At 41.7% G+C, this 24,485-nt stretch overlaps 1 protein-coding gene across 1 annotated transcript in view; it reads right to left on the bottom strand.

Moving 5' to 3' along the window:
- Positions 1–7,052: 7,052 nt before the first annotated feature.
- The window catches only part of CEMIP (cell migration inducing hyaluronidase 1), a 54,767-nt gene continuing 37,334 nt past the window's right edge, over positions 7,053–24,485 (bottom strand). Inside the window, exons 18-28 of the mRNA XM_008925397.3 lie at positions 22,693–22,728; positions 22,446–22,601; positions 20,831–21,011; positions 18,892–19,107; positions 17,768–17,979; positions 17,119–17,304; positions 16,216–16,420; positions 15,324–15,410; positions 14,843–15,000; positions 11,763–11,863; positions 7,053–10,656 (exon numbers count right to left, since the gene is read on the bottom strand). Of these exons, the coding sequence (XP_008923645.3) occupies positions 10,529–10,656; positions 11,763–11,863; positions 14,843–15,000; positions 15,324–15,410; positions 16,216–16,420; positions 17,119–17,304; positions 17,768–17,979; positions 18,892–19,107; positions 20,831–21,011; positions 22,446–22,601; positions 22,693–22,728 (1,666 nt within the window). The 3' untranslated portion in view covers positions 7,053–10,528. The remainder of the gene's footprint in view (positions 10,657–11,762; positions 11,864–14,842; positions 15,001–15,323; positions 15,411–16,215; positions 16,421–17,118; positions 17,305–17,767; positions 17,980–18,891; positions 19,108–20,830; positions 21,012–22,445; positions 22,602–22,692; positions 22,729–24,485) is intronic.

Here is a 24,485-nt window from a genome sequence, read left to right as displayed (position 1 = left end):
TATTCAGAACGTATTCAGTCAAAAACATTGCTTAGAATTGTTTGCCTTCTGCCTTACTCTCTGTTAGGGACTAAATGCACCTAGTAGTATGGTCCACATAATTTTCCAGAGGATGAGCACAGTATTAACTGTCTTCATTCGATGCTAGTAAGAAGTTACTTTAACTCTTTATTTAAGGTGCTAAAATCCAAGTGTTTTGGATAAAAGGTCCTACTTGAACCATAATGGTTGACCTTGTGGAATACTTCAGTATCAAAAGTACGAAACTGTGTTTGTTCTAAAATAAAAGATGTCACTAAACTTGCTGTTTCACAGAGTAGTAAACCTTTTAAATAATTCTGCATTTGGTTAGGTATTCCAGGGGCAGACTAACTCATTTTTGGTTTCTGTATGTAAGGACTAAATGATGCTGATGAAGGTTCCGGGTGACCCATTTTATTTAATTTTAATTATATTTGTGTGAATTTAGGATTAAAGAAACCTTTCCAGCTGCACTTCATTAAATAGGTCTGTGCCTGTTTGAATGGAAAAATTAAAATCATGTGTTTCTTCAGGATTAACTGTATTAATTTTTATATTCTGCTATTAATCCGGATGTGTAGCGGAGTTGAGAAGTCTCAGTAGACGTTTGGGTAGGAGAGATGCGCAGTCCATTTCTTGTTCATAACTAATTTATGATTTAGTCACATATTCTGGGTTTGCACCACCGTTTTTAAACAGTATTGCTTCTCATCTCAAGAGAGGAACAGAGGTGAGATGAAACTTTAAAATTGAAATATTAATGATTTTTTTTCTTTTTATAACTTAAATCTGTAGTATAGAGATGACAATTCAGATTTTGATCAAAAACACTGAAAATGCAGTTTTTGTAGTTCTCATGTTACGAAACATAAACATGATTTTTTTTTTTTTTTGACAAATTGGGTTTGAGAATGTTTGAGAAACAATTACTGCACTATAGCTATAGCCTAGCTTTTGAGAATAGATACTTTAGTCATTCATAAATCTACATTTACAGTAGGTTGGGGTTTTCCCCTTTGTAGTTAAAAGAAGCTTTGTCAAAATTGAACCAGGCACTTGACCAAGTTTTTTTGTTTGATTGTTTCTGAGTCATTAAGTTGCCTATGCCAAATGCAGGTACGTCTTGTGCCCCATAGCTTATTAAAATTTCAAAGTGTTTAGGTTTGTTTGGGTTTTTGTTTGTTTGGGGTTTTTTTTTTAGGTTTTTAATAGGTATGATGACTTGGCAGTTGCTTTTAGATATAAAATACAAAATGCTGCCTTCAAGTAGGTTTTTTTGTCTTCCATTTTTCTTCTCCCTTTTTTCATGCTTTACACTCAACACATAACTGAAATACACTATTAAGTATAGTATGGCAGTGTGGAGCAGGAACTGCTTTACCAGCCAGTCTTTCTCTGGTATCACAGTTCATTACTCCAAAACAACTTAGATTGCCTTTTGAAACTGGCAAAGTCTTTGAGACCCTTGTACTTGTCCTGGTACAGTGTTACATAAGCAAATTTTATTTAGTGATGATTTAAGAAGCCCAAGCGCTATCATGCACATAAATATATGTATATATAAAAATAAATGTCTTCAAAAAGTTACTTAAGGTCACCAACATTCTATAAGTACCTCAGAAGATTAATTCTTCATTGGAGTCTTATCAGGCTTTCAATAACATATTTTTTTGGTTCTGCATACAGGGCATTCAGATACCTCCTTTAGAACTAATTTCAACAGGTAGGGTGGTAATTATAGCTCTTACTATTTCCTTTTTATTTCAGTTCTGTACAGAGGTACATGGAAAATCACCTGTTTTCATGACAACTGTCTGCTGGCTTTCTCCCCCCCAGCTTATTGGTTTGTATGTTTAGTGCCATAACCTACTTTTCTAAGTTACTGTTATATTTTTAACACAGCTGTCCTTCTCAGAAAAAAACCCAATAGTTTGTCAGTGATACTGCACAAGATGTGGTTGCACTTTGTGAAAAATTTCCAATGGACAATCAACTTTTTATGTAATAAAATACTGGAAAAAATATTCTGGCTTTTTTTTTTTTTTTTGGTTGGGGGCAGGTTTGTGGTGTTTTGTTGTGGCTTTTTTGTTGTTTAAGATAAGGCACACAGTATATATTAGCATTATCTGTAAAAATCACTTTACATCCTGACCTACAAGATTACAGGTGCATCCACTGTTCTTGAAGGCTGAACTTCATCAGCAGGTAGGGAATTTGATGTTTAAATTGCCAGGACCAGGGCTCAGAAGACCCAAGGCAAGTTCAGGGTGCAGTGAGTGAATGAATGCTGGCAACTGAATTTATAACAAATTCTAGAATCATTTAGGTTGGAAAAGATCTTTAAGATGATCAAGTCCACCAACTACTAAATCCTACTAATTAAGAGATGCAAGGAGTGTCCATAATCATTTAAGAAGGACAGGAATTGCAAGTGCTGTTGTTACAACACTGCTAAGATTTATCTGTGATGGTGCAGCAATGTTCCCTCTAATGCCCTGCCTGTTGCCAGCCTTCCCTCTATCTCCTGCACATCCCGTCTCTTTATACACATCACTTGCCAGCAGGGAAGTTTGTGATTCCCATTTCTTTTTCAGCTTCTCAGAGTTTGCCTTTAGCTTTGTTACTGTATTTATTATTAGGTGATCTCCCAATTTCTAAAATTCTATCTTTAAGCCTGTTATGACAATTGGGACAGGATTTCTGATCTTAAGAGTGGTCAAAGCATTTCTCTGAACAGTCAGGTCAGCCTTGACTTCTAGGAGACTCAATGTTCCTGTTACTGTTCCTAAACTCTTTCTATTTTCTCCTGAAAAGGAAATCATAAATTAATACACCAGTTTGCTAAGATACAGAACAACCTACTTTTGTCTGATACTTGGCTGCTGTTCTCAAGGGGTTTATGCTAAGGCTTGGAAATTATTTCCAGTCTTTATCTGTGGCTCATTTCCTTTTCTATTCAAGGAGTAGCACCATTTGCCTTTCCCAGAAGGTTTGTTTTTTTTTAATTGCACTGGACATTTATAGAAATTTAAAGAACCCGTGCCTGAATACTGGGAGGCCCCATTTTTAAAATGCCTATTTCATTGGTACTCTTGTGTTTCTCATTACTAAGATTATTGACATCCTAATAGGTCCATTGATACATTTCCATTTGATCTTTCTCTGAGATAAAATTAACTATTTTTGCATATCAGTACTTTCTATCTTTCATACTGTGCCATTTTAACAGGACAAAACCCACTGAATTTAGGTAAAATATCAAATTGCAAGGAAGGCTAGAGCTGCTTGGATTCAAGAAGGAAAAACACTCCACTTGGATTTTTGGTTGATGGTATGTTTTCTCCTCCAGTAGAGAAGTCAGGTGATGTAGGGGGTTGGAGTTCTCTGCAGTGCAGGTTTTGATTAGCATTTAAAAAGCTGATGTAACATTGCAATCAAGCATGACACAGTGTGCCAGCCTTTAGCCAAGGACAGCTGGTAAATGGTAAATGCTTTGTTTCTTTCCCATGTATTATATTTTCACTGCTGATACTGGTGTTGCCTGGGTTATCAGTGACATTATATCATTGTATCTGTAATATGAAAACCAGATCTGTTAACCACCATTTAAATTAACAGTAATAATTGATCTTAAAAAAAAAATTGGGCTATATATATAGTATATATATATATATATAATTTTTTATTATTATTACATAGACATTGGTATTGTGAGAGGAAGAAACAGGACAGTTAAAGGAGCTCTGAAAGAGCAGCACAGAGGTGACCTGTATCAGAGTTCTGAACATTCAGGTGGCTCAGTGACTGCTGGGGCTGTGACAATAATCCTGTTGGTAACATCCTTGGCCTGGACATGGCATGAAATGGGGAAAGAATGTGTTGATTCTTGACACTTCTCAGAAACAGAAACTTTTTTCTTTATTAGCCCACTATTGCTGTGTCTCTGCTCTGTTGCCGTTGGACAGAAGAGACCCTCGTTTTTTACAGAATAGGGACTAAAATGATCGAATTCATGAGGTTTAGAACCAAACCTTTTTTTTTCTCTTAGGTAATTTAGTGGTACTTCCAAAAAAACTGGGTCCATCTTTACTGCCTATAGCATCTGCTGCTTTTAAAGGTAATTATTAGCTATGTCTGAACAAAGGCTGGGCTTCTGCATTGGTGCCATGCTCACTAATTCTGTGGGGAGCACTGACCAGAGCATTGAGCACTCCTTAAATCATTAATATTTAAAGCCATTTGAGTGCCTTCACTGACAGCAGAGTTACATGTCAACAAGGCTCTGTGTGTGCTGGAAAGAGCAAGGCCCAGGAATTTGCTTGCAAGGTGCAAGGATTGAACAGCACCATGAGGTGACCTGGATTTTGCTGTAACTTATGTAAAGTTTTCTTTGTAATGAGGAAGACTGAATTATACAGGAATAATTGTACTGCAAAGGTGTATTGGAAAAAAAATAGTGTGGTTGAGCACATGATGAGTCAATGAAGAAACAGAGGTTTAATATGTGTATTTATGTGATAATTGCTTATTATTTCCCAGATCCATGCCTACAGGCTGTCCTGTATATTTGGTTGGGTTTTGGTTTTTTTAACTTGTCCTCAGTGCAACTTTATTTCATTCAGCTTCTTTTGCAAAAAAATAAAAATTAGTCATTTTTCATCTCCCTCATCTAAACTGATATTTCATATCAGTTAAGTGCATAACTTAAATTACACAATACTTTTGTATGGATATTTTATTATTCATCCTGTCAGTTGTAACCACAGCCATACCCCTGTGATTTGATAGTCAGCTGTTGATTTTCAGGTGCTGTAAAACATGTTAATAACTGTGTGGACTTTAGATAATTGCAGTTATAACAGGATGGAGTTGCCAGGGAGATTAATGGAAGCCCAGACATGCAAGTGCTTTGGCATTTAGGGCAGCAGTTGAGCAGGAGATTTTGAAAAACTCAACTTTCTTTGCTTTGATGTGGCTGCCAGGTGGTTTGTTGTGAGCTAATGAGCTGTGTAACCTAACAAGGGAAAGGCCACTTTCCATCTTATCACTGATCCTCCCAACCCCTGTTCCCACATAGCACCACCATTTAAGCCATATTGGTGAGTTCTCAGATAACCCCAGTGAGGCCTGAAATATATTTCAGCCACACTGTTATTTTCAGCAGTAGTGATAAGCCAGGACAGTTTCTCTTTCTGGGATGAGAAAATCAACTTTAGATTTGTAACAGGGCAGACCATGCTCAACAGACATCCAAATGCTGAAGTGGTACCAGTTGGATACTGGAACTGGACTATGGGAAAGCAGAAATAAAAGTCAAGTCGACTGCAATTATTTCCTGGGGTATTGCTATCAACTGACAGACCCTTGGGTTTCAGGTGAGGTATCTGTGCTTTAAGAAACATTATCCTGTACTACTCATCCAACATTAACAATAGGAGAGGAGATGAGGTTACGGTGGATCTGGGAATTTCATTTGATCTCACATTACACCCTTGGGCAAAGGAGGAGAAATAGTTATTTTTAAGTGGCTTCCTCTAGAGCAATGTCCTGTTGAGTTCTGTCACTGCTCCCTTATCAAAGGCCCCTTTCCATGTCCTGGTACCACTCCTGACTGTTGAGATACTCCATCTGAGACTTACACTCAGAAACTGCAAATCATTCTGTTTGCAAAGTGATGGAGGTCTCTCTTGGGTTTTGTTTTTAAGTTTATACAGTGAGTGTAAGTGTTGGGTTCATCTCCATGGCCAAGGGATCACCACAGGGAGGAGCTTCTGGAGGTGTGTTTGGTGAAGAAGCCATGCAAGAGGAAGGAAGGGTGTAGCTGCAGTGGTGGTTTCTACACATCCCTCCCCCATCCTTTGGTCAGAAAGAAAGTGGGGTGACGGAACAGCTGCTGAGATGCTCTTTGGGGTGCAAAAAGCCTGGACACATCACAGTGGCTTCAGCTTCTGGTGGAGGTGATGCACTGGCTGGTCAGAAGGTCTGCAAAGGTTGCATAAAATGCACTTTGAGGACTTGGTAAAACATTTCTTATGGTCCAGCAGATTTGGAAGAATCAAAGCTCTGTAAAGCAGTGCAGGGAGCATCCCTTCCTCCTGTAGCTGCCAGCAGAAGCTGTGAGAGCTCAGTTAGGCGCTTGTTGCCCAGAAGAGACTGACAAGGAGCATGACGCTCAGCTGGGACATCACTGTCATGTGGGATAGGGAAGCGCTGGGAGAGCCGGGAACGGAACCACCCGGGGCACGGTGGGAGCGGGAGCTGCGCCCAGCGCGGCCACGAGAGGGAGCCCGCGGACAGGGAACGGCTGCGCCGGCAATTACCGATAAATGATGTATAATTAATATAATATAATTATAATATAATATATATGTATCAGTAATTCGAACTGTACACAAGTGGGCAGGGTGCATTTCCAGTTTCCTGACCTGTCATCTCCTCTAATGCACTAGCTACTATTTTGATACTTGGTTAAAAAATATATGTGTTTGGATGTTAGAAATGCTGATTGCTCCATAAAAAAAAAAATCCCATTCCAGTTTTGGACCCTACAAAAAGTTTATAGTAGAGTCTGCCCAGCTGGCACCATCTCAGGGTGAAAATTTTACAGTCAAAGTCTTACTTGATGTAACAGTGAAATTCTCATAAGCCTTGATAGCCGCCCACTACAAAAACTTTGTACACGTTTTATATATTATTGCCATATATATATTCACTCCATGTTCAGCCTATTCAATGAAAAAATAAGTTTTGGGAACAAGGGAACAAGATTTTTATTTTAATCTACTAACAGTCCCCCACCTGCCCCAAATACAGGCCTTTCCAATGGCTGCCCACTATAATATCCCCCTTCCTAGTTCCATTTCCTTCCTTTCCCATCTTCCTCTCTCAGATCTTGCAAGTGTGTGATGGGGCAGGCAGTGAAATGTGCTGAGGTCTGTGCAGACCGGCCAGCAAATGCACACAGGGGGTTGTTTGGCCCCCTGGGTTTTGTCTTTTGAAATAAGTAGGGAGTCAAAAATAAAATAAGAAATTTGCACTCAATATTTATTTTGATAAACAATTGTGTACTCCAAACAACTACATGTTATTTCATTTGTAAGCCACAATCTGTTGGAACCAATGTCCCAAGAGCTCTTGTCATCATAAACCCGACAGTCAATGCATTACCACGGTCTGCGGACACAGAGAGCTTCCAAGTGCAAAGCAGATTATCAGAAAAGACATATTGCTGACCTCCTTAACAACCTGGACAATGCTCAACTCCAGTAAAAATGCTTCATATGTCTGCAATTTAGTTGTCTTAGTGCCATTGTAATAAATTAATAGAAAATATATCTTTTTTCATTGGAAAGTCTATAAGAAAATGTACAAACATCTAACTCCGAAAAAGGACCAGCTGTTTCGGCGACAGGTAAAACAAGCATTCAAACAGAGGCAAAAAAACCCCCCAAACATCCAAACAAACAAAGAGACAAACAAACAAAATGCAATCAAAAACCCCCACTCTACCAATGGCAACTGCATAGGCAAACACGGAAACATCTGCAGTAATAAAACATTAAAAGAGGGTCACTGCAGCTTGTGCAGTGACTGTACAGGATGAACAAGGAACAAGCAGTCAGGTAATTCACTAGTCAGAATGTGCACGTGCAGTTTCTAGAACAGTCAAAGATTAAACAGTAATCGTATGGCACAAAGCTCTTGCTGACTGGTGATGGTATCAGGCTTCATTCTGTCTTCAGAGCAACACACTGACTCCACCCATGAAGGTCAACGGGAGCCCTTTGCATTTCACTGGCATGGCTGTCCCGGTACACAATGCTCTGCTATCCCTCGGGATTACAGACTGCAGTGATTCCCTACTCCATATTCACAGCGTGAGACCCACCCGAGCTCCAAAACAGGCCCCATGTGACAAGCTCTGCATGATAGAACAAGCTACTTAAAAGTTTTCTTCTCTTAATAAGAGGAGATTTTTAGGAAAGAAAAAAAGTTTTTTTCCTAGAGCCAAGTCTTATGATTTCACCCTGAGAATTCCCAAAACAGTAAAATCAGAACCTACACTTCAGCATAAAGGCAGCTGCTCGTAGAAGCTGAACAAACCTGTCAGGGGATAGACCCACCTGGTGTGATCCTCCTGGCCATGTATACACTTACAGGGAGCCGGAGAGGGGAAATGGTTGTGGCCAGTGAAGCACCACAGAGGGCAACCCCTGCCCTGGGGGTCGTACAAAGCCAGATCCCTCTCCAGGCATATTCCAAGCCCAGTTTTCCTGCCCACCATCTGTTAAGTGCTCAGAAATACTCCTGCTTTGGTCCATCTCTTGAAAGCAAGTGTATTCCACCAACACTGGTGCAATGGCATCAATGCAATTTGCTCAGGGCAGTGAAAAGGTTTAGATAACCCAGACTGATGGACTCAAGGGACTTCTTGTCAGTTTGTTCCCTTGACTTCATGGATATGGCTCCATTTTGGCCATCTGAGAACATCAGATAAACAATGTTTGTGTGATCATGGTTGAACCACCAGTGAGACTGACTCTTTCATGTTTGGAATAGTTTGTTAAGTCCGCAAACCATCATAAGAATTTGGGGAAAAAACCAATCCACCTTACTTGCCTTTTACAAGTGTTGGCCATTCGTTCTGGAAACAGCACAAATGCCTGAAGAACATTTGTTAACAGACTCTTGTTGGGAAGCAGGGAGGGAACACTTGGCTCTTCCTTCTTCTTTCTTTTTTTTTCCCAAATACAATACACATGACATTCCATGAATTCGAAACAATTATATAATAAGACTGAAAAGAACATTTCCAGTTTCAAAACCCAGGAGAGGTTTGAGAGGAATGTAACTTACAGGATTACCTAAATTTTACTCATGGTTGCTTTGACTTTCAGAGTGACTGATCTAAACCAGGCTTATAGAGTACAGCACCTGCCCAGCCTTTGGAATGACACACAAAATCCTTGCTTTTCAGTCTCGCTGCAAGGTAGCATTTGGGGACTGTGGGGAAAAAGCAATTTAATTACATAAATTTTACTTAAGACAGCAAAATGAAGTAGCCATCAGCAACTATAATAATTTATGTGGCAATGGGGACAGGTAGGGATAAAGTGGGGAAACAAACCCAAATATTATTGGCAAAATTGTCATTCTATGCACTTTAAAAGGCTCATCAACCTGTCTTTTACACTTCCCCCCTGCCCTCAGATTTCTTAGAACAGCCACAGCCTCCAGAGACGCCTTCATGGCATTTCTGAGCAACACACACAAATATTATTAAACACTTGAAGTGCTTTCAGTGTTTTACAAGGTAGTGTTTACTTTCCCAGCTTCAAGAGATGCCCCTGTAGAGTCCTGATTCACACTAATCTGCCTTCATTACCCAGGTATTGTTTCAAGCAGGGGGACAGGAGGTACGAGACATCCAACTAGTGCATGGGGATTCCCACTTTAATTCTTCAGCTGCCTGGTGAGACCTCTGTCACCTTTCATGCAGGTCTCATGTAACTCTTCCAGGAGGACCAAGACAATAATATCCTTAAGCCTGAGGACAGGATTAGAAAGCAACACACAGCAGAGCAGTCTGATCCTGTTCCCTCTGATGTCCTGGGAAAGGCGAGGACATTATTTGATGTCGAATAAGGTAAGTCTCAGTATTCCTAGTTAAAAACTGGAAGCCCTGAAAGGGATGACTTTAACTGGCAACCATAAACCCTCCAGACTGATCCTGAACACTATTAAACAGAGGGGAAAGATTGTATGGGAAAGGCTGAGAAAATACATGTGCTAATTGGCATTGCTCTCCTTCTAGCAGAAATATGTGGTTTCATCAGTCTCCACTGGCATGTTTTGTCTGCTCCTTTTCTCATCTCTTCCCCAACTATGTGCCTTGGGTTGCATGTACAAAACACAACCCAAAGAGCTTGATCAAACCTCACAGAAGCTTTAGGATAAATGCCTACTGTCCAGTCACATTTCCCAGCATCTAAGCAATCGTTCAAATATATACTCTTTCTGCCTCAGATTGTCAACCAGCCTTTGAACTGACATTCCACGTGTATGTGAGCAGCTGGTTACACTGTGGAAAAAAAAAAGCGTTTGGACAACTCAGAGGCTGGTAAAAGCAACAATCCTCGATGGCCTTTAGACCTAGATCTCTCCCTTGGAGAGGCAGCACGTAGGTTAGTCACAGGGGCGCTGATAAAACCAGCGCCTGGTAAGAACAGGTCAAACCTCGCTTAGTAACGCGAGGGTCGACGCAGCATCGGTGTGCGAGCCCAGCCGGGTGGGGCTGGCGATCACAGGACACACGCTGGTCACAGAGGAAGGCTTTTCTGTCACATGTGGCCACTCTAGCTACTTACAGTAAGAGTTCTTTTTGAACAGCAACAACAACAACAAAATGCTACACCTGGTGTGCAGGCTGGCGAGGCGCCTGCGGCGAGCGGTCAGTAGTCCGTCCCATGGGGCAGTGCTGGCAGCCAGGAGGCACAGCAGGGTGTCCTCACAACTTCATTTTCTTCACCACAGGGATTGGCAGTGCTTGGTAGATTTTAGCTGAGTCCTCGTTAGTGACCAGCTTCACCCAGACAGGGAGGAAGCTGCCTTTGAAGCCAACAAAAGCCATTTTTTCTGCAAATCAGAGCAAATATATCAGGAGTGCATCAAGGCTGAGCCAGAAAAGCACCTGTGTGCACAGCTATGCCCCCATGGCTGGATGGGTGCAGGTTCATAAGAGTACCCTCATGCACACAAACTTTGGCAACATGCATTCTCCAGGTACTAAAGAAATATTTTCCTAATTTAGCCTAATTAAAATTTTATTTACATTTTGTATGCTTGCGTTAAATAACAGGAGAAAGTGAGAAGAAAAACCTTTGTAGCAGGCAGCTTCAGCTGTCTGTTGAAGCTCTTATTATTTGCATGGTGGTTATATTCAAACTCCTTTCCTGCTTGGGGAAGGCAGGGGAATGATCATAGAATCCTAGAATTGTTTGGTTGGAAGTGACCTTAAAGATCATCTAGTTCAACTCTCCTGCCATGGGCAGGGACACCTTCCACTAGACTAGGCTGAGTCCCATCCAACCCGGCCTTGAACACTTCCAGGAATGGGGCATCCACAACCTCTCTGGCAACCTGTGCCAGGGCCTCACCACCCTCACAGGAAAGAATTTCGGGACGATAGACAAGACCTATATTAGTGAGTATAACATACACACAGCACCAGAAGAAAGCATGCCAAAAGCTCACAGAGCTGATTTGAACAACGTGCATATAGAGCAGTATTCTACTGCAATACATGATGCTCTGAAATCAGTACACTTTGTGCCATAAAGCTGGAATTGTTTCAAGAGAAAATCAGATAAAAATAAGTTCAGACAAGTAAAAAATCCTGGTTTCAGGCACTTAGTGTGGAAAAAGGTCCAATATTCCTATTGTTAAAATGTCTTTTTATTTAAAATTAATCTGGAAAAGCAGACCCCCTAAATTACCTACTTTTAAGAACAACTGCCAGAATCCTTTTTCCATCCACAGTTTTAAACTGAGTGCTGTTATCCAAAGCTGCAGTGGATACAACCTTACAGAATAAATAAATTACTGGTCCCAGGATGTTTGAGCACATGCTGATAGAAACGAGCAAGGCAAAGTTTAGAAGCAGAGAAAAGGTCCCTTTACTGGAACCCTGGGAGGGAAATAGATCAAAAGGGGTTAGAACCGAGTTTTTAAAGAGAAGTTACCTTTTAATCTAAGCCCCTCTTCTGCTCCAAGTTTCTCCAGTACTTTAGTCCATGGTCCTCTTGAAATGTATCTTCCTTTAGATGTCACCAGCACTATGGAGCTGAAGCAAACAAAGACATGGATAAACTGATGAAGAGTCAGAACACATTCTTTGCTTTTTTGCCCTGAGGACTGGTGACTCCTGCCTGTGTGACTCAGACACTCACAAACTACAGTGGCTTCAGCTTTAATGGCTTTTATCAGTGCTTTCCAACAGTTTAGTCATATATTATTTTTCCAGTCAGGCAAAACCCATTAGAAAGCAGACAGAAGTCACTTTTTTTAAAAAACAACACTGTTTTCTAGGATGGTTCCAATGTTTCCAACCTGTAGTTCCATCCTGCATTGCTCAGAAAGACACATGCTCTCCCTGGGATGCTCTTAGCAAGTTTCAAGTAATTTCTTGTTCTTTCATTAGCAGATTAAACCAGAAGAAATTCACTTCTCTGAGACTTTTGTTGGCTGATGCTTTTCCTTTCAGTGCACTTCTGCTTAAAAAGTGCATTATTATTATTATTATTATTACCATCACTATCACTGACTTACTTGGATGTGCTCTATTTCAACTCAAAATCCTTCGGGTGCTCTACAAATGCCAAGTGATAAACAAAAGACATGAGGTAAGTGTGCTGAACTAACACAAATCTGTGGTTGCTTGGGTAAAATTTGATAACTGGTTAGGCTTAATTCTAGATGGATAGAATAAAAACTCAAATCAAACATGAAGAAATATCAGGTAGTCAGACTTTTCTGGGGAGAAGCACAGGATGCTTGGTGAAGTTAAGCTCATTACAAGACCCACAGACACCTCCAATGGTCATCTCAAAGCCGACTGAGGAAGAGGTTTCTCCATCCAGTGAGTTCCTTGGAAGTTTTGCTATTATGTTTTGTGGGGCTGAGATGTTGTCTTTGTTCACCTCCTGATTAAAGCTGCATGACATGAATTGAGCAAACACTTGCTTAGATGAAATTATTTCATTCCACCTTGCGGGGTTTCCATGAGTGTAACTTCCCTGACTCAAATGGCATTTTCAGTCTTGCAGAACGAGAGCTGTGCTGGGTCTGTTTTACAGCATCATCGTGGACACAAGTCACTAAAATTAATTAGGCAGCAGCTCCTGTGGAGCTCAAGCCATGAGCTCCTGAGGGCAGCAGTTTTATCTTAACACCTCAGCTGGAACTGGAACTGTTCAGGGGAAAATAGCAATGGGTGGTAGCAGAGGAGCAAGAGGAGCAAAAGAGTTATCAGGACCTAGAATAAATGTAAGGTATTAAAATGCTCCAGTGCTTACAAGGCTGGATTGAGCTGGCAGGCTGGTTTTGACAACTTTGTGAATGCTGAATCACCTCTTTTTTCTTCCTTCAATTCACTAACATCATTACTTTTTGTTAAGCATTTCCTGCTACATAAGTTTAAAGTAAATTCACCAGATGTTTTGTTTTCTTATCCCTGGGAAACTCATCAGAAAAATGAATTATTTTTAAAAAAAGGCATTTGGCCCGCAGAGAGTTGCTTAAATGAATGGAAGGGCTTATCCTTGCTAGGAACACCTCACACCCCTAAATCCATGAACCTTGGAGTTGTTTGAGCAATCTCCTCAAGAGCAATGGGCAAGGCTGGTGTGGCCCCGACCCCTCCAAAGGCACTGTCTCTTTGTGCAGCCCCTGCCCTGCCCCACAGCGGGGAGGGGGGACCAGGAGCTGCCCCTGCACGGCCCCATTGCCTGCACAGTTCCCACAGCTCAATCTGAGCAACAAACACTGTCATCCAGCTGAGGGATGGGAGGGGTTCCATGGCCACAGCTGAAACCTGTGCCTGACCGAATCGGGAAGGCCTGCAGGAGTTGGGCTGGGAAAACTTTTGTGAAAGGACAATGATTTTGGGGTTCAATTCTTGCAAACACATAGCTGAGTGAGACCTGAGAGATGCTGACTGCTCAACTTCCGGTCCTAATCCTAATCCTAAACCTAATCCTAATCCTATTCCAACACTAATCTGGTTTTGAGAAGACAATGAGGCTCATAAATACATCTAAAGTCTAATATGATTCAATCTTCCAAAGTAAGAAAGAATCCAGGAGCTGGATGCAGCCAGGATTGAGACTGGATTTTTTTGTAAAGCACGATGACAGCCTCTCTGAAAAGAGAAAATTCTTATTTTTTTATGAAAGAAAAGTGAGCAGCTACCATGTTTCTCTGAAGTAACTACTGTATGTGACTTTTGCAACTTCCAGAATTATTTAAGACAACAGAAATACATCTGATTCCACCTGCATGGCACTCCGCTGAAACTTCCCCCAAGTCTCTAGAGTAAGTGCCAGAACAATATCTTGTCAATCTGCCCACGACTATTTCAGATGATTCATCAAGAAAGCACTCACATTTGTAATAAATGTTACATATCAGATTTCAAATCCAAACAGATTTAATAACAATGAAATAGAATTTACTTCCCAGGAGCACTCCACAAGCTAATATGGGAATAACCCCTTTGGTTAACAGGTTTCTGATGTTGTCCCAACTCTCCTTCCAGCAGATGAAGCTGCTGTTCTCCAGGATGCAGGAACATGTGTTGGCTACTTATCACTCATTTGCAAAACTGCATTTCTAGCTGCCCATACTTAAAGTATTAAAGCACCCAGCCCCTAGGTCTGGACAGGGAAATGTACAAAGGGGAATGTATTTTATTAGTGGAATTTTCTGCTATTTGAGAGAACATGCAGGAAGCAGAAAAATCCAAACTGTGCACATCTGCACTGACCAGTGCTTTGTGAATTTAAGTCTGCAGTTTATCTGTAACCCACAACATAAATGTAGCTCTGCAGTTTATCTGGGGCTCAATCAGTCCCTAAATCACAGAGCCTGCATCCTGCTGCTGCCTGCACACCCTGCACACATTTGGGCTCTATTGGAGTCATCAGGCACAAAAACACATTGCTGGGTGTCTGGCCCATGTTGGGTGACAAAATCCAGGAAAAAGATGAGTGTTATACACCATTCTTGTACGTTGCACCTTAGTGACGCCAGATTATTTACTCACTGATCTTTGATGTTGTTGACATAATTTTCTATCTGTGCTGGGATTCCTTGTAGAATGGAGTTTTTGAATGTTACCCGATCAACAACTTTTCCATGATGTCCATCAATCACAACCAGTTGGATGCCTTCATCAGTGAGGAAAAACCTGACACCGTCAACCTGTGCAGGGGGAAAAGTACTCTTGATCTATCATAGTAACACAATTGCAAACAATTATCTGTAAGAAGCACTGATAGACCTGAGTCATGGGACTGACCTTTCTATCAAAGGGCAGAATTCCAAGTCTCTGAGGTCAAGCTGTCCTGCATTTTTACTAGTAGGGAAAGTTACAGCCTTTTTTCCTTTTTTTCTTTTTCAAAATACAAATCAGAAGTGACCTGAATCTGACTACTCATGGTGACTTTGTAAGCAAGTTTTCCATAACGATGAAGCAAGTATCTAAGAAATTCATCCCATTAAGTTCATTGAGAGGATCTGCTCACCTCAATGTATGCAAAGTCATCCTTTAGGTGGAAATACTGTTTCTTATAAGTTTCTATTTTCACTTCTGTTAGGTGGTCCTTGGTCTTCTGTTTGGAAAAAAAAAAAAAAGACAAACAAGAAAAGAGTTTTTCTAGTGAAAGTGCCCATTATCTGAATGCTGCATTTTCCAAAAACATTTTAAACCTTGAAATTCAATCAACAGGAAAGCTACATAATAAGCACTGACTTGCCAAATTACATTGCTAATGAAACTGGGCACAATGGTAACCTGCCCGCTCATCCTGTCACCATTTAAATTGTTTCACCAAATGGCAGAGTGATTCTCACTTTACAGAACTGACACATAATTCTCTGAAGGTTTGCTGTGCATTCCTGTTCCAAGGGTGATGAGTGAAAAAAACCAAATAGCAGATAAATATCCTGCCTCCCTCCCCCAGAACTAGACTGGATACAGGAGACAGTGTTGTGCATTATATGAATGAGACACTCAGCTATGCAGTCCCCTCTCTGACACTGTTGTTCTTACAGCCTGGAGGAACTGAGGGCCAGGCAAGGAACCTCCAGAGCCACATTCCCTGGACTAACCTGTCTTCCAGCTCATCACTTTTCACTCTGTGCTTTTAAGCACAGCACATCACGTCAGAGCCCCAAAAGGCCAAGCATCCAACTTCAACCCAAGTCTTGTGTGGCTCTGCCCTTTGAGGACCTGTGCTCTCTTCATGTGCAAGAATCTGTTTCCTATTATTTCCTATGCCTGAACCATTTCAGAAAATCAGGCACAGGATATTCTGAACCAGGCATAAAGCTTTTCTATGTCTGTGCACACAATATGTGCCACAACTACAGATTTACATGAGCAGTGGTCCTGTGATAAGAAATCAACTGCTTTACCAGTTGTGCACTGGAGAGCTTCTTTGGCATTGGCACTTCCACTATTGGTGTCTCGATGTACTTGGGATAGGCCATGGCTTCACAGTCACTGACACCAGCTGTCTCTGGTATCACAGCTTTGATCCTTATTCGTTCACAGCCCTTTACAGAGCAGAAAGCAAACTTCTCTTTCTCATTTTGAGCTTTGAGTTTCAGAAACAGCAGCCTGCAGGCAGGAGAAAAAAAGCAAACAGCATCCTTCAAACTCTTGTGAAAAAAAAACCACTCCCAGTTTTGGTGGACTCCTTCCTGCGCTTTGCAGTGATGTGCATTGAAATCCTTGACACTGATGTCTGCATTTTATAGTGTCCAACACACCACATGCAAATAAAAGGGGACACAAGTCTCAGAGATGGTTTAGAGAGCTCAGGTAACTTAAAACAGAGAATTAAGATGGCACCTAAACTCCCTTTGAACTCTATTCTGTAATTATATACATATATGTAGAAATAGATGTTTTGTATTTTAGGTCTTTCTTTCCCATTATTTTAATCCTTTAAAAGAATATAACAGACATTTACACTCAGTTCCTGTGCGCCCCTGTCACAATGTTTACAAATGGTTCAAAACAAGAGTTGTGTGTGTCTTAAGTTTCATGGTCTGCACTTTGCTTTTGTCTTTGATTTTTTTTTCTTTCTAATTTGTATTCACTTGGCAAAGCACTTCCCAGAGTAACTGGCAGTGCAGCAGAGGCTGTGAAGGACTGGCTGCCATGGAAGTCCCAGGAAAATTAATCACTGGTCACATTCCCAGAAAACCTTCCTGGTTTTGTTGTGATCCTCACTAGTGGCATTAGCCAAGTGGCTCACGATTCCAGCAGCATTCCCAAAGCAGTGTCCAAATCAGCAAGGTCTGCTTCCTTACCCAGTGTGCTCATCCCAGTAGTAGTATCCTTTGGTAGGGTATCTGTGCTCCAGTTTCTCCATTTGAGAGGTTCTGTAGAAGGTTCCAGTTTTGTATGTTTTCTTCAAGAGACGGTTGTGGATGTCTGAGAGAATGGAAAATGTCGTCCCTTTAGGATAGCAAAGCCCTACTTGGATCCAGTCGTTCCTAAAAATAGCAAAGACCCACATTGTAACAAGTCAACTATTATTTTACTGGACGTGCTAGAAGCCAAACTAAATAATCCACTATGAAAAATGTAAGTTAATTTTTTCCTGGACAGTTAAAATTTTCATGGTTTGGGATGAATCAATGCAACGTAAATTAGACATAACAACCATGGGTTAGTTAAGCAACGTAGGTCAGATCTGCTCCTGACTTCTACACCTGTGACTTCCACACACCAGGAATGAATTAGCTCTAAACTTCCAAAAATGAACCATGTTATCTTGCAGGGCTTCCCAGGGGAGGAAACAGGAATCTGAGATGTCTAATGAAAAGATGGTGAACTGAATGGACTTCCTGGAACAAGCATGATCGTTCTGGAAGAGCTCATGAGGTGATGACCTCACTCATTAAAAATGTGTGGTTTACATTATTGGGCTGGAATGTTGGAATTTGGATCACTCACTTGTTGAAGTTGATGAGCCATATGGCCAGCTCTTCAGGGGCTGTCTTGTCCCAGTGGATGGTGTAGCCTTTCCTCAGAGTTATAACTGGCTGATACTGCTGGTAATGAGTGCTTTTGCTTAAAGCCCCTTCCAAGTAGAGTGGGTGATTGTGGTAGTCATTTTTTATTATTTTCATTTTCAGATTGGCTGGCTTGTAGGCTTGGATGTATATCTAGGTGAAAAAAAAAAAGGATCACAAAGGGTTTAATGAACTACAGTAAAACATTAAAGGCCCAGATACTCAATAGATGTGAGCTGGTGTGAGCCCCGTGACCGCAGAAGAGACCTGCATGCCTTTCATTTATCATTAATTTCTTAGGCTTCCTTTTCAACAAAACAAACCAAAAAAAGAAGGCTCATTTCCTCATCCTCAGAGTTCAAGTGCATGTGCCAGAGAAGGCTTCAGACAGGCTGCAGCAGGGCTGAGGTGTTCCACAGTGTTAATGGCAGCGCTCAGCAGCAGGGCAGTATCTAACTCAGACATCTGACTTCTGCTGAACAAGGATCCTTCTGTCTGGATTTCAGAAGCATGAAACCCAGCTCAGTGGTTAGAAATTGGCTGTAGTGACATTACACTGAAAAAAACCAACAGTTGCAACACCCAAGATAAAACCAGGCACTCTCAGCACAGGAAAGTGAGGACTCTCGTGGCAGCAGCACTCAGAGCTCCTGTGGTGGGAAGAATGGTTTGGTGGTCACACACAGGATGAAAGAAAATGAGAGCTGAAGTCTAATTTCGATTGCTCAGCACATTTCCCATAACACTGTGGGCAATGCTTCCCTCCATAAATCAAGCAAAAATAACTAGCCAACAGCCCATGGATTTATGAATATTAATGTGTTAATGCCCATGGAGCTCTCAGGAGACTTCAAGCAGAAGTTGTTGGAGCTGTCAAAGCCAAGGCCAAAGTATTTGAAAATGTACCACAATATTCCTCATGTTCAAAACCACCTGTGCAGACATGCTGATAAATACACACTGAGCACCCTGAGGAAAGTCCATTTCTAAAGGTCAAGTTTTATAGAGCCAAGGAATTTAAAATAAAATAGAGTGATAATGATATTGCAAAGTAAGCAGCTTTACCTGTGCAAAGTGTCCACTGCAGATGGAACCTCTCCAATCGGGCACGTCGATGCAGTCAGGGTGCTTGATTAACCAGTTATCTTCTTTGATCAGGTATGAGCCTGGATATTCTGACACAGAACCATCTATGTCATGAAAAACTGATGTTTTATCACCATCCATATCCAGATCATTGAACCAGGGGCCAGGTTCTCCAAAGAAGACTCTTGAGGTAATCTAAACAAAACAGTGAAACACATTTTACATCTCCAGAAAGGAATTCATCACTTAGAGTACAAAGCAAAGGATGCCTAGGGTCACTACAATGCCTCAAATTACCCACTTTCTGACTTTATTTGGCATTGAAAGTAGTTTGGACAAGAAATAGTTTTGGGTTTGTGGGTCAACTTCTGCTTGAAGAAATCTATATGCACTAACATCACCATTCTTTAAATGGCCACAGATTTTGGCTGCTCAGCTTGAGACATCGTAGGCTTAATGTTCAATGGTTCTGAGGCCCCATGACTCAGGTGAAGACTGCAGGTCCTCTGAGATCATCAAGCTGTAGCTGATGTGGTAATAAAACTTATGCAGTAATAAAACTGTGTGCTCTTGAAACCAATCACCCAAAGATGGGAGCACCAAAGTCATTTTCAGCTGAGCTGGCCTTATAAAAGGCAGGAACATCACCGCCATTTGGTACAGGCACATTAGGGTTGGCTCTGCCTGCACACTCCCTCTTCATTAAGCCTGAAGTCAGCACAGAGCTGGGTCACACACTTAAAAGGTGTGTTTGGTTTATCAGGCAGAGCAGACACACATTTCCCTGCTGACCACAGGGGAAAGGCTAAAACAACTTGAATTTTAGCCTCAGTAGTGGGAAATTTGTTTTAAAATTCTGGAGGAAGGTTCAAGAGATGAGGCAATTTTACTACAGTCACTTCACTCATTGTTTGCTAATATAGTTTTAAGGTTCCAAAGCCATATGAAGTCATACTGATGTGGGGAACAGTCAGCAACCTCCCCTGGGAAATGGCTGCTGAGGCAACTTCTGACTGATATTTTTATCCAGCATAAATAAATGTCATGTCACCAGTCTGCCCCATGCAATGTGAGAGCATGACTGACCAACACTTTTAGGAGAATTTTGCCTTTCCCATCACATTTGGCACTAGTCAGCACTTTTCCTGACCTGTGAGTGAGTCTGCTAATTTTTTGAAAATTAAGCAACCCAAATAATTTCAGTCCAACCACTTTATTTATTTATTTGTTTGCAATGTTTGGCAGTTGGATTTAACAGCTGCTAGAGGTGAACTTCAGCAAACCAATTAGAATGTATTTGTGCAGGCAAATATAAAAATAACTCAAAAGCACAGGCCCCAGCACGGGTTCAGACCAGCACCCAGAAGTTCACCCTGTAATTCAAAGTTTGGCAAATCCTTTTTGGCTGGGCTTTGCTCTCATTTATGTCTGGAGGGGGCTGGAGTCCATGGAATTACCCCGGTGTGCAGGACTGTAGAATTACCCTGCAGCAGCTCAGTTTCACTGGCTGTTCCCCAAAATCAGTATTTTCTGCTCCTAGGTCAGTTAGACTTTTCACAAAACAGACTTCCTTCTGTTGTTGCTTTAATATTATACTGCTGTTGAAAAAAAGGGGGCAGATCCTTCTGCCTTTTTCAGTTTCTGAGACAAACAGAAATGGAAATAATTTTCATTTCAATGTCACTAATTTTATTTTTTTTTTTTTGGAGCTGATGCCTGCTTCTGGTTTGCTGCAAACCTGCCAGAGAATTGGATTTTCTTGTTACTGTACCCATCCAATTTTCTTTCTCTTAGCTGCCTCGTTGTTAAACTTCTGGCAAAGACAATCAGCAACCCCTTGACGATCTCATGTTTTCTCCTTTTTTGCCCACAACCCCATTTCCAAACCAAAGAGGCTTTTCTGAGAAGAATAACTCACAGGGACATCTTCAAAGTGGATGTCGGTGACGTTGTTGTTGGGGCAGCTCTGCCAGGCGTTGTTGAGCCGGAAGGCCAAGGCGCTCGTGTGCCGACCATCCAGGGCCGCGAACTTGCGGAAGGTGCAGTTCTGGACGTTGATGGGTCCATCGTAGAACTGAATCCCTCGAATTGGAAAATCCCTAAAATACATTTAGAGGAGACAGAGAGACTTGGTCATGACACATTAGCATCAGGATGAGCTGTATGCTGGATATGAACAGTCCCACAGCACTTGTTTCTCAGCTGCTTTCATTTTTCACGGCCCACAGGATGACTCTTGAGTTCAAGTTTTGGAAGAGAAGGGATTTCCCTCCTTTTCAGGTCTGTGAAGTCCTTTTATCCCTGCAAGTTCAGCTCAAGTTCCTCCGTGTTGAACAGATCATCTTTATTTAGTCTGTGCTCCTCCAGGGAATGAACTTATACCAATGCCAAAGCATTGACCTAAAGATGAATAAATTCGTGTTTGCCGTCAGAAATGAGTTCTGCAGCAGTGAAACCTGAAACTCAACAGAGCTATGCAGACTCCTTGGGCTGAGTAATGGCTGGGCTAAAAGAAGTCCCACCACATCTTTCAAAGTAACCTGGAGAGAAACATTGAAAATCAACTGCAATAAAAAAAAGGATTTGAAAACTAGGAAAGGTCCTACAATCTGTAGGTGAAGGGGTAGATTAATGAACCTTTAACAGCCTTTTCTGATATCATCTGCAAGGTAAAGAAGACATCATTTTTCACACAGATTAAGTGAATGAGTTGCTTAAGCTCTTTAAGAGGCTGAGATGTTTCAAATTTCGTTTCTGACAAATAAATTTGATGCCTTCCTCATATGAATGGTTTCCCTTAGAGAAGACTTGCCTGCTCCAGTGCATTTGTTCTGTCTCTCTGACTTTCTGCACACAACACCCAAAATGAGATATGCCCACATATATATGCATAAAGGATATTGGGAGAGTCATAGAAGATTGGGTTTTCATTATTGCTAGAGTTAATAATAAGCCTTCTGTATTGCTACTGACAGCAAAGTTGAGGCCCATAACAGCTAAGCTATTTGTTCATTGTGAGGTTACTGTTAGGATAGCCATATTTTTAGGAATCACAGCAAAACAAGAGGCCACACACAAAGTTTACTGCCCATCTCAAAAGTGTTTAACAAAGGCATCAAATTCCTTTGCAGCAGCAACAGTAACAGTAGTGCTGAGGACATCCATGACCACATTTGGGCTCCTAGGAGCCTTCCTGGCAGCTGCCCCGGATGGAGACTGTCACATTGCTCAGCCACTGCTGGCCACATGTACAGAAATGCCCTGCTAGCACACAGTCCTGTTGCTGTCCTCTCAACTCCACTTCCAAAGTGGAGGGGGAAGGGAAGAGGAGCTTGATGCTGTCTTGGCAGCCTGCAAGGATGTACCTGCCAGCAGCAGCTGCACAGTGAGGACTCTGGGATCGGGAGACGTGAAATCAAATCCTTTCTGTGCAATGGTTATTAAACTGAACAGCACTGAAGAAACCACATTGGGCTGGAGCTCATACTGGGAGCAGGAACAGTGAGTGCTTTGATGTGCTGAGCTCAACTTACTGGCTAATGGGCAGGGTCCTTCCTCTGTGATCCAGACCTCCAGGTCCCCAGATCTCATTGTCCATTGTCTCAGTGCCCAGGTTTCCACTCTCACCAACAAACAGGCTGTTCTTGATCTCTTGCTTTGAGCCATCATCATGAGGGAAGGTCCCACCACTAAAAGGGAAGGACTGGAGGTGAAAGAGCTGCTCATACCCAGCCCCACCCCCTGTGCCCCAAGCTGCCACACAACCTGAGCCACACTTACCTCGCCAAGGTCAGTCCAATGCCATTGTCAGCAAACCTGCAAAGAGGACAGAGATTCTTCAGAAGAGATTTGGTTTTGCTTTGGTTTGTCATCACTATAACAAGCAAACCAAAGAGGTGGAGGACAGCAGGCATTAATTACTATACAGTGCTTAGGCAGAACTCAGATTTTCCAGGTTTGTCCCCTGTCCAGTTTCGGAATATCTCTTTTGGCACATCTTGCAGTATATGCAGATCACATGAAGCAGCAGACATGCACCTGACTACTCCAAGCTGAGCTTCAGACAGTGATTACTAGGCATAGTTTACTTGTCTGATAACGCTTTATCCCTTTGTCTAATGACCACACTCTTTTCACTGTTAGATAAAAAAATCATGCTTAACTTCCATTCCAACTAGCATTTATTATTTAGTAGTGCTTTGCCTTATGCTCACTTCTGTGCTCCTCTGTCTTCATGTTATCACATACTCCTTCCATGAAAGAGCTTTGCAAGGGGAACTGTGATAAAAAGAGAGAAGCTTGGCTTCTCTTTCATCAACAGGAAAACAGAGATCAGAGCTTCCTTATTAAAAATAAAAACAAAAATTAGAATAACTTTCTATTTTGCTGAAATTTCAAGCTTTCAGATGAGATAAATCGCAACTCCTGGTCCACGACTACTTCTTACAGAAAGGCTACAATGAATTGATAGAGTGAGTCAGTCTTGATGGTGTCTTCACACCAGTGTCACTCTTCACAAGTTTATCCCCGATCTCGGCAGAGCCCAGCGCCGTGCTGCTGTCTGTAGGTGGCAGCCCTTCCCACCCTATCGCCTCCTCGCTTTCCTGCGTGCCACATGAATGTTTGCGTTGTTAATGCGATACATAAGTCTTTCTGTAGCAATAGAAATGGAAATGACTGTGGCTATAAAGACAATTGCAGTTTGATGGCTGCTTCCTCCCATTCGCATACAGTCAGAGATTTGCTGCTGGAAGCTCATAAAGCCTTGCTCTTTTAGCATTTCCTCCATAAGAAACATGAATGTCCCAGTGACCTGAGTGGGACCTGCGAGGACAACTCCTGCTGGCCACGGAGTGGGCTGGATACTCGTGGGTCATAAGAAACACAAACTGCATTGCTCAATATGACGTTTCTGACTGTTCTGCTACAGCCCCACTCTCACCAAGATGACTGGTTGCTTTAGGAGGTTTGGGTCACTCAAAGATAAGGCAGCTCTGGCCAGGAATTGGACATCAGATATCAGCTATTCCCACCAGGGTTATCACAATATGCCTTGTAAAGGGCCTTCTTCCTTTTTCTCCTCTTTCTTCATTGAGATTGATATCAGGAGCCTGGCTCAGCAGAAGAAACTGCAGCAGATCATCTGTTTTCAAGTGCAAGACAAATATCTGCTCTGAGCAAGGCAGGAAATGGCCTTCAAAGAGCACAACACGCACTTGCCCAGTCTCTCTCCCTTGCTGCTGTGATGCCTAGTTTTATGTCTGCTTTGGCAGTACCTGCTTATTCAGCATAACAGTGAACCACATAAAACTGATCTGTGACCAGGCTGAGTCAGGGAAGGTGGTGCATTTTGCTGTTTTCTTTTCAAGGCACCTCACTTTTCACGTAAAAAAATTAGTTATTATTTTTAGTTATTTGCACCTGTCTGCCTGCGTGTTTGTATTGTGACCATTTGTGAGCGCTGGTCAACATCACAGAGAGAAACAATCTAAGGGATCTTCAGCTCAGACAGAGCATGTTTTGTTTGTATAAAACAATGTCTGTGGTTTAACATTAACATTTCATCTTTATTT

Source organism: Manacus vitellinus, unplaced genomic scaffold (assembly GCF_001715985.3).
Source record: "Manacus vitellinus isolate BGI_N305 unplaced genomic scaffold, ASM171598v3 scaffold_16_pilon, whole genome shotgun sequence".
NCBI lineage: Eukaryota > Metazoa > Chordata > Aves > Passeriformes > Pipridae > Manacus > Manacus vitellinus.
The sequence above is the reverse complement of the archived record's forward strand: the minus strand, read 5'-3'. Positions and strand labels throughout refer to the sequence as shown.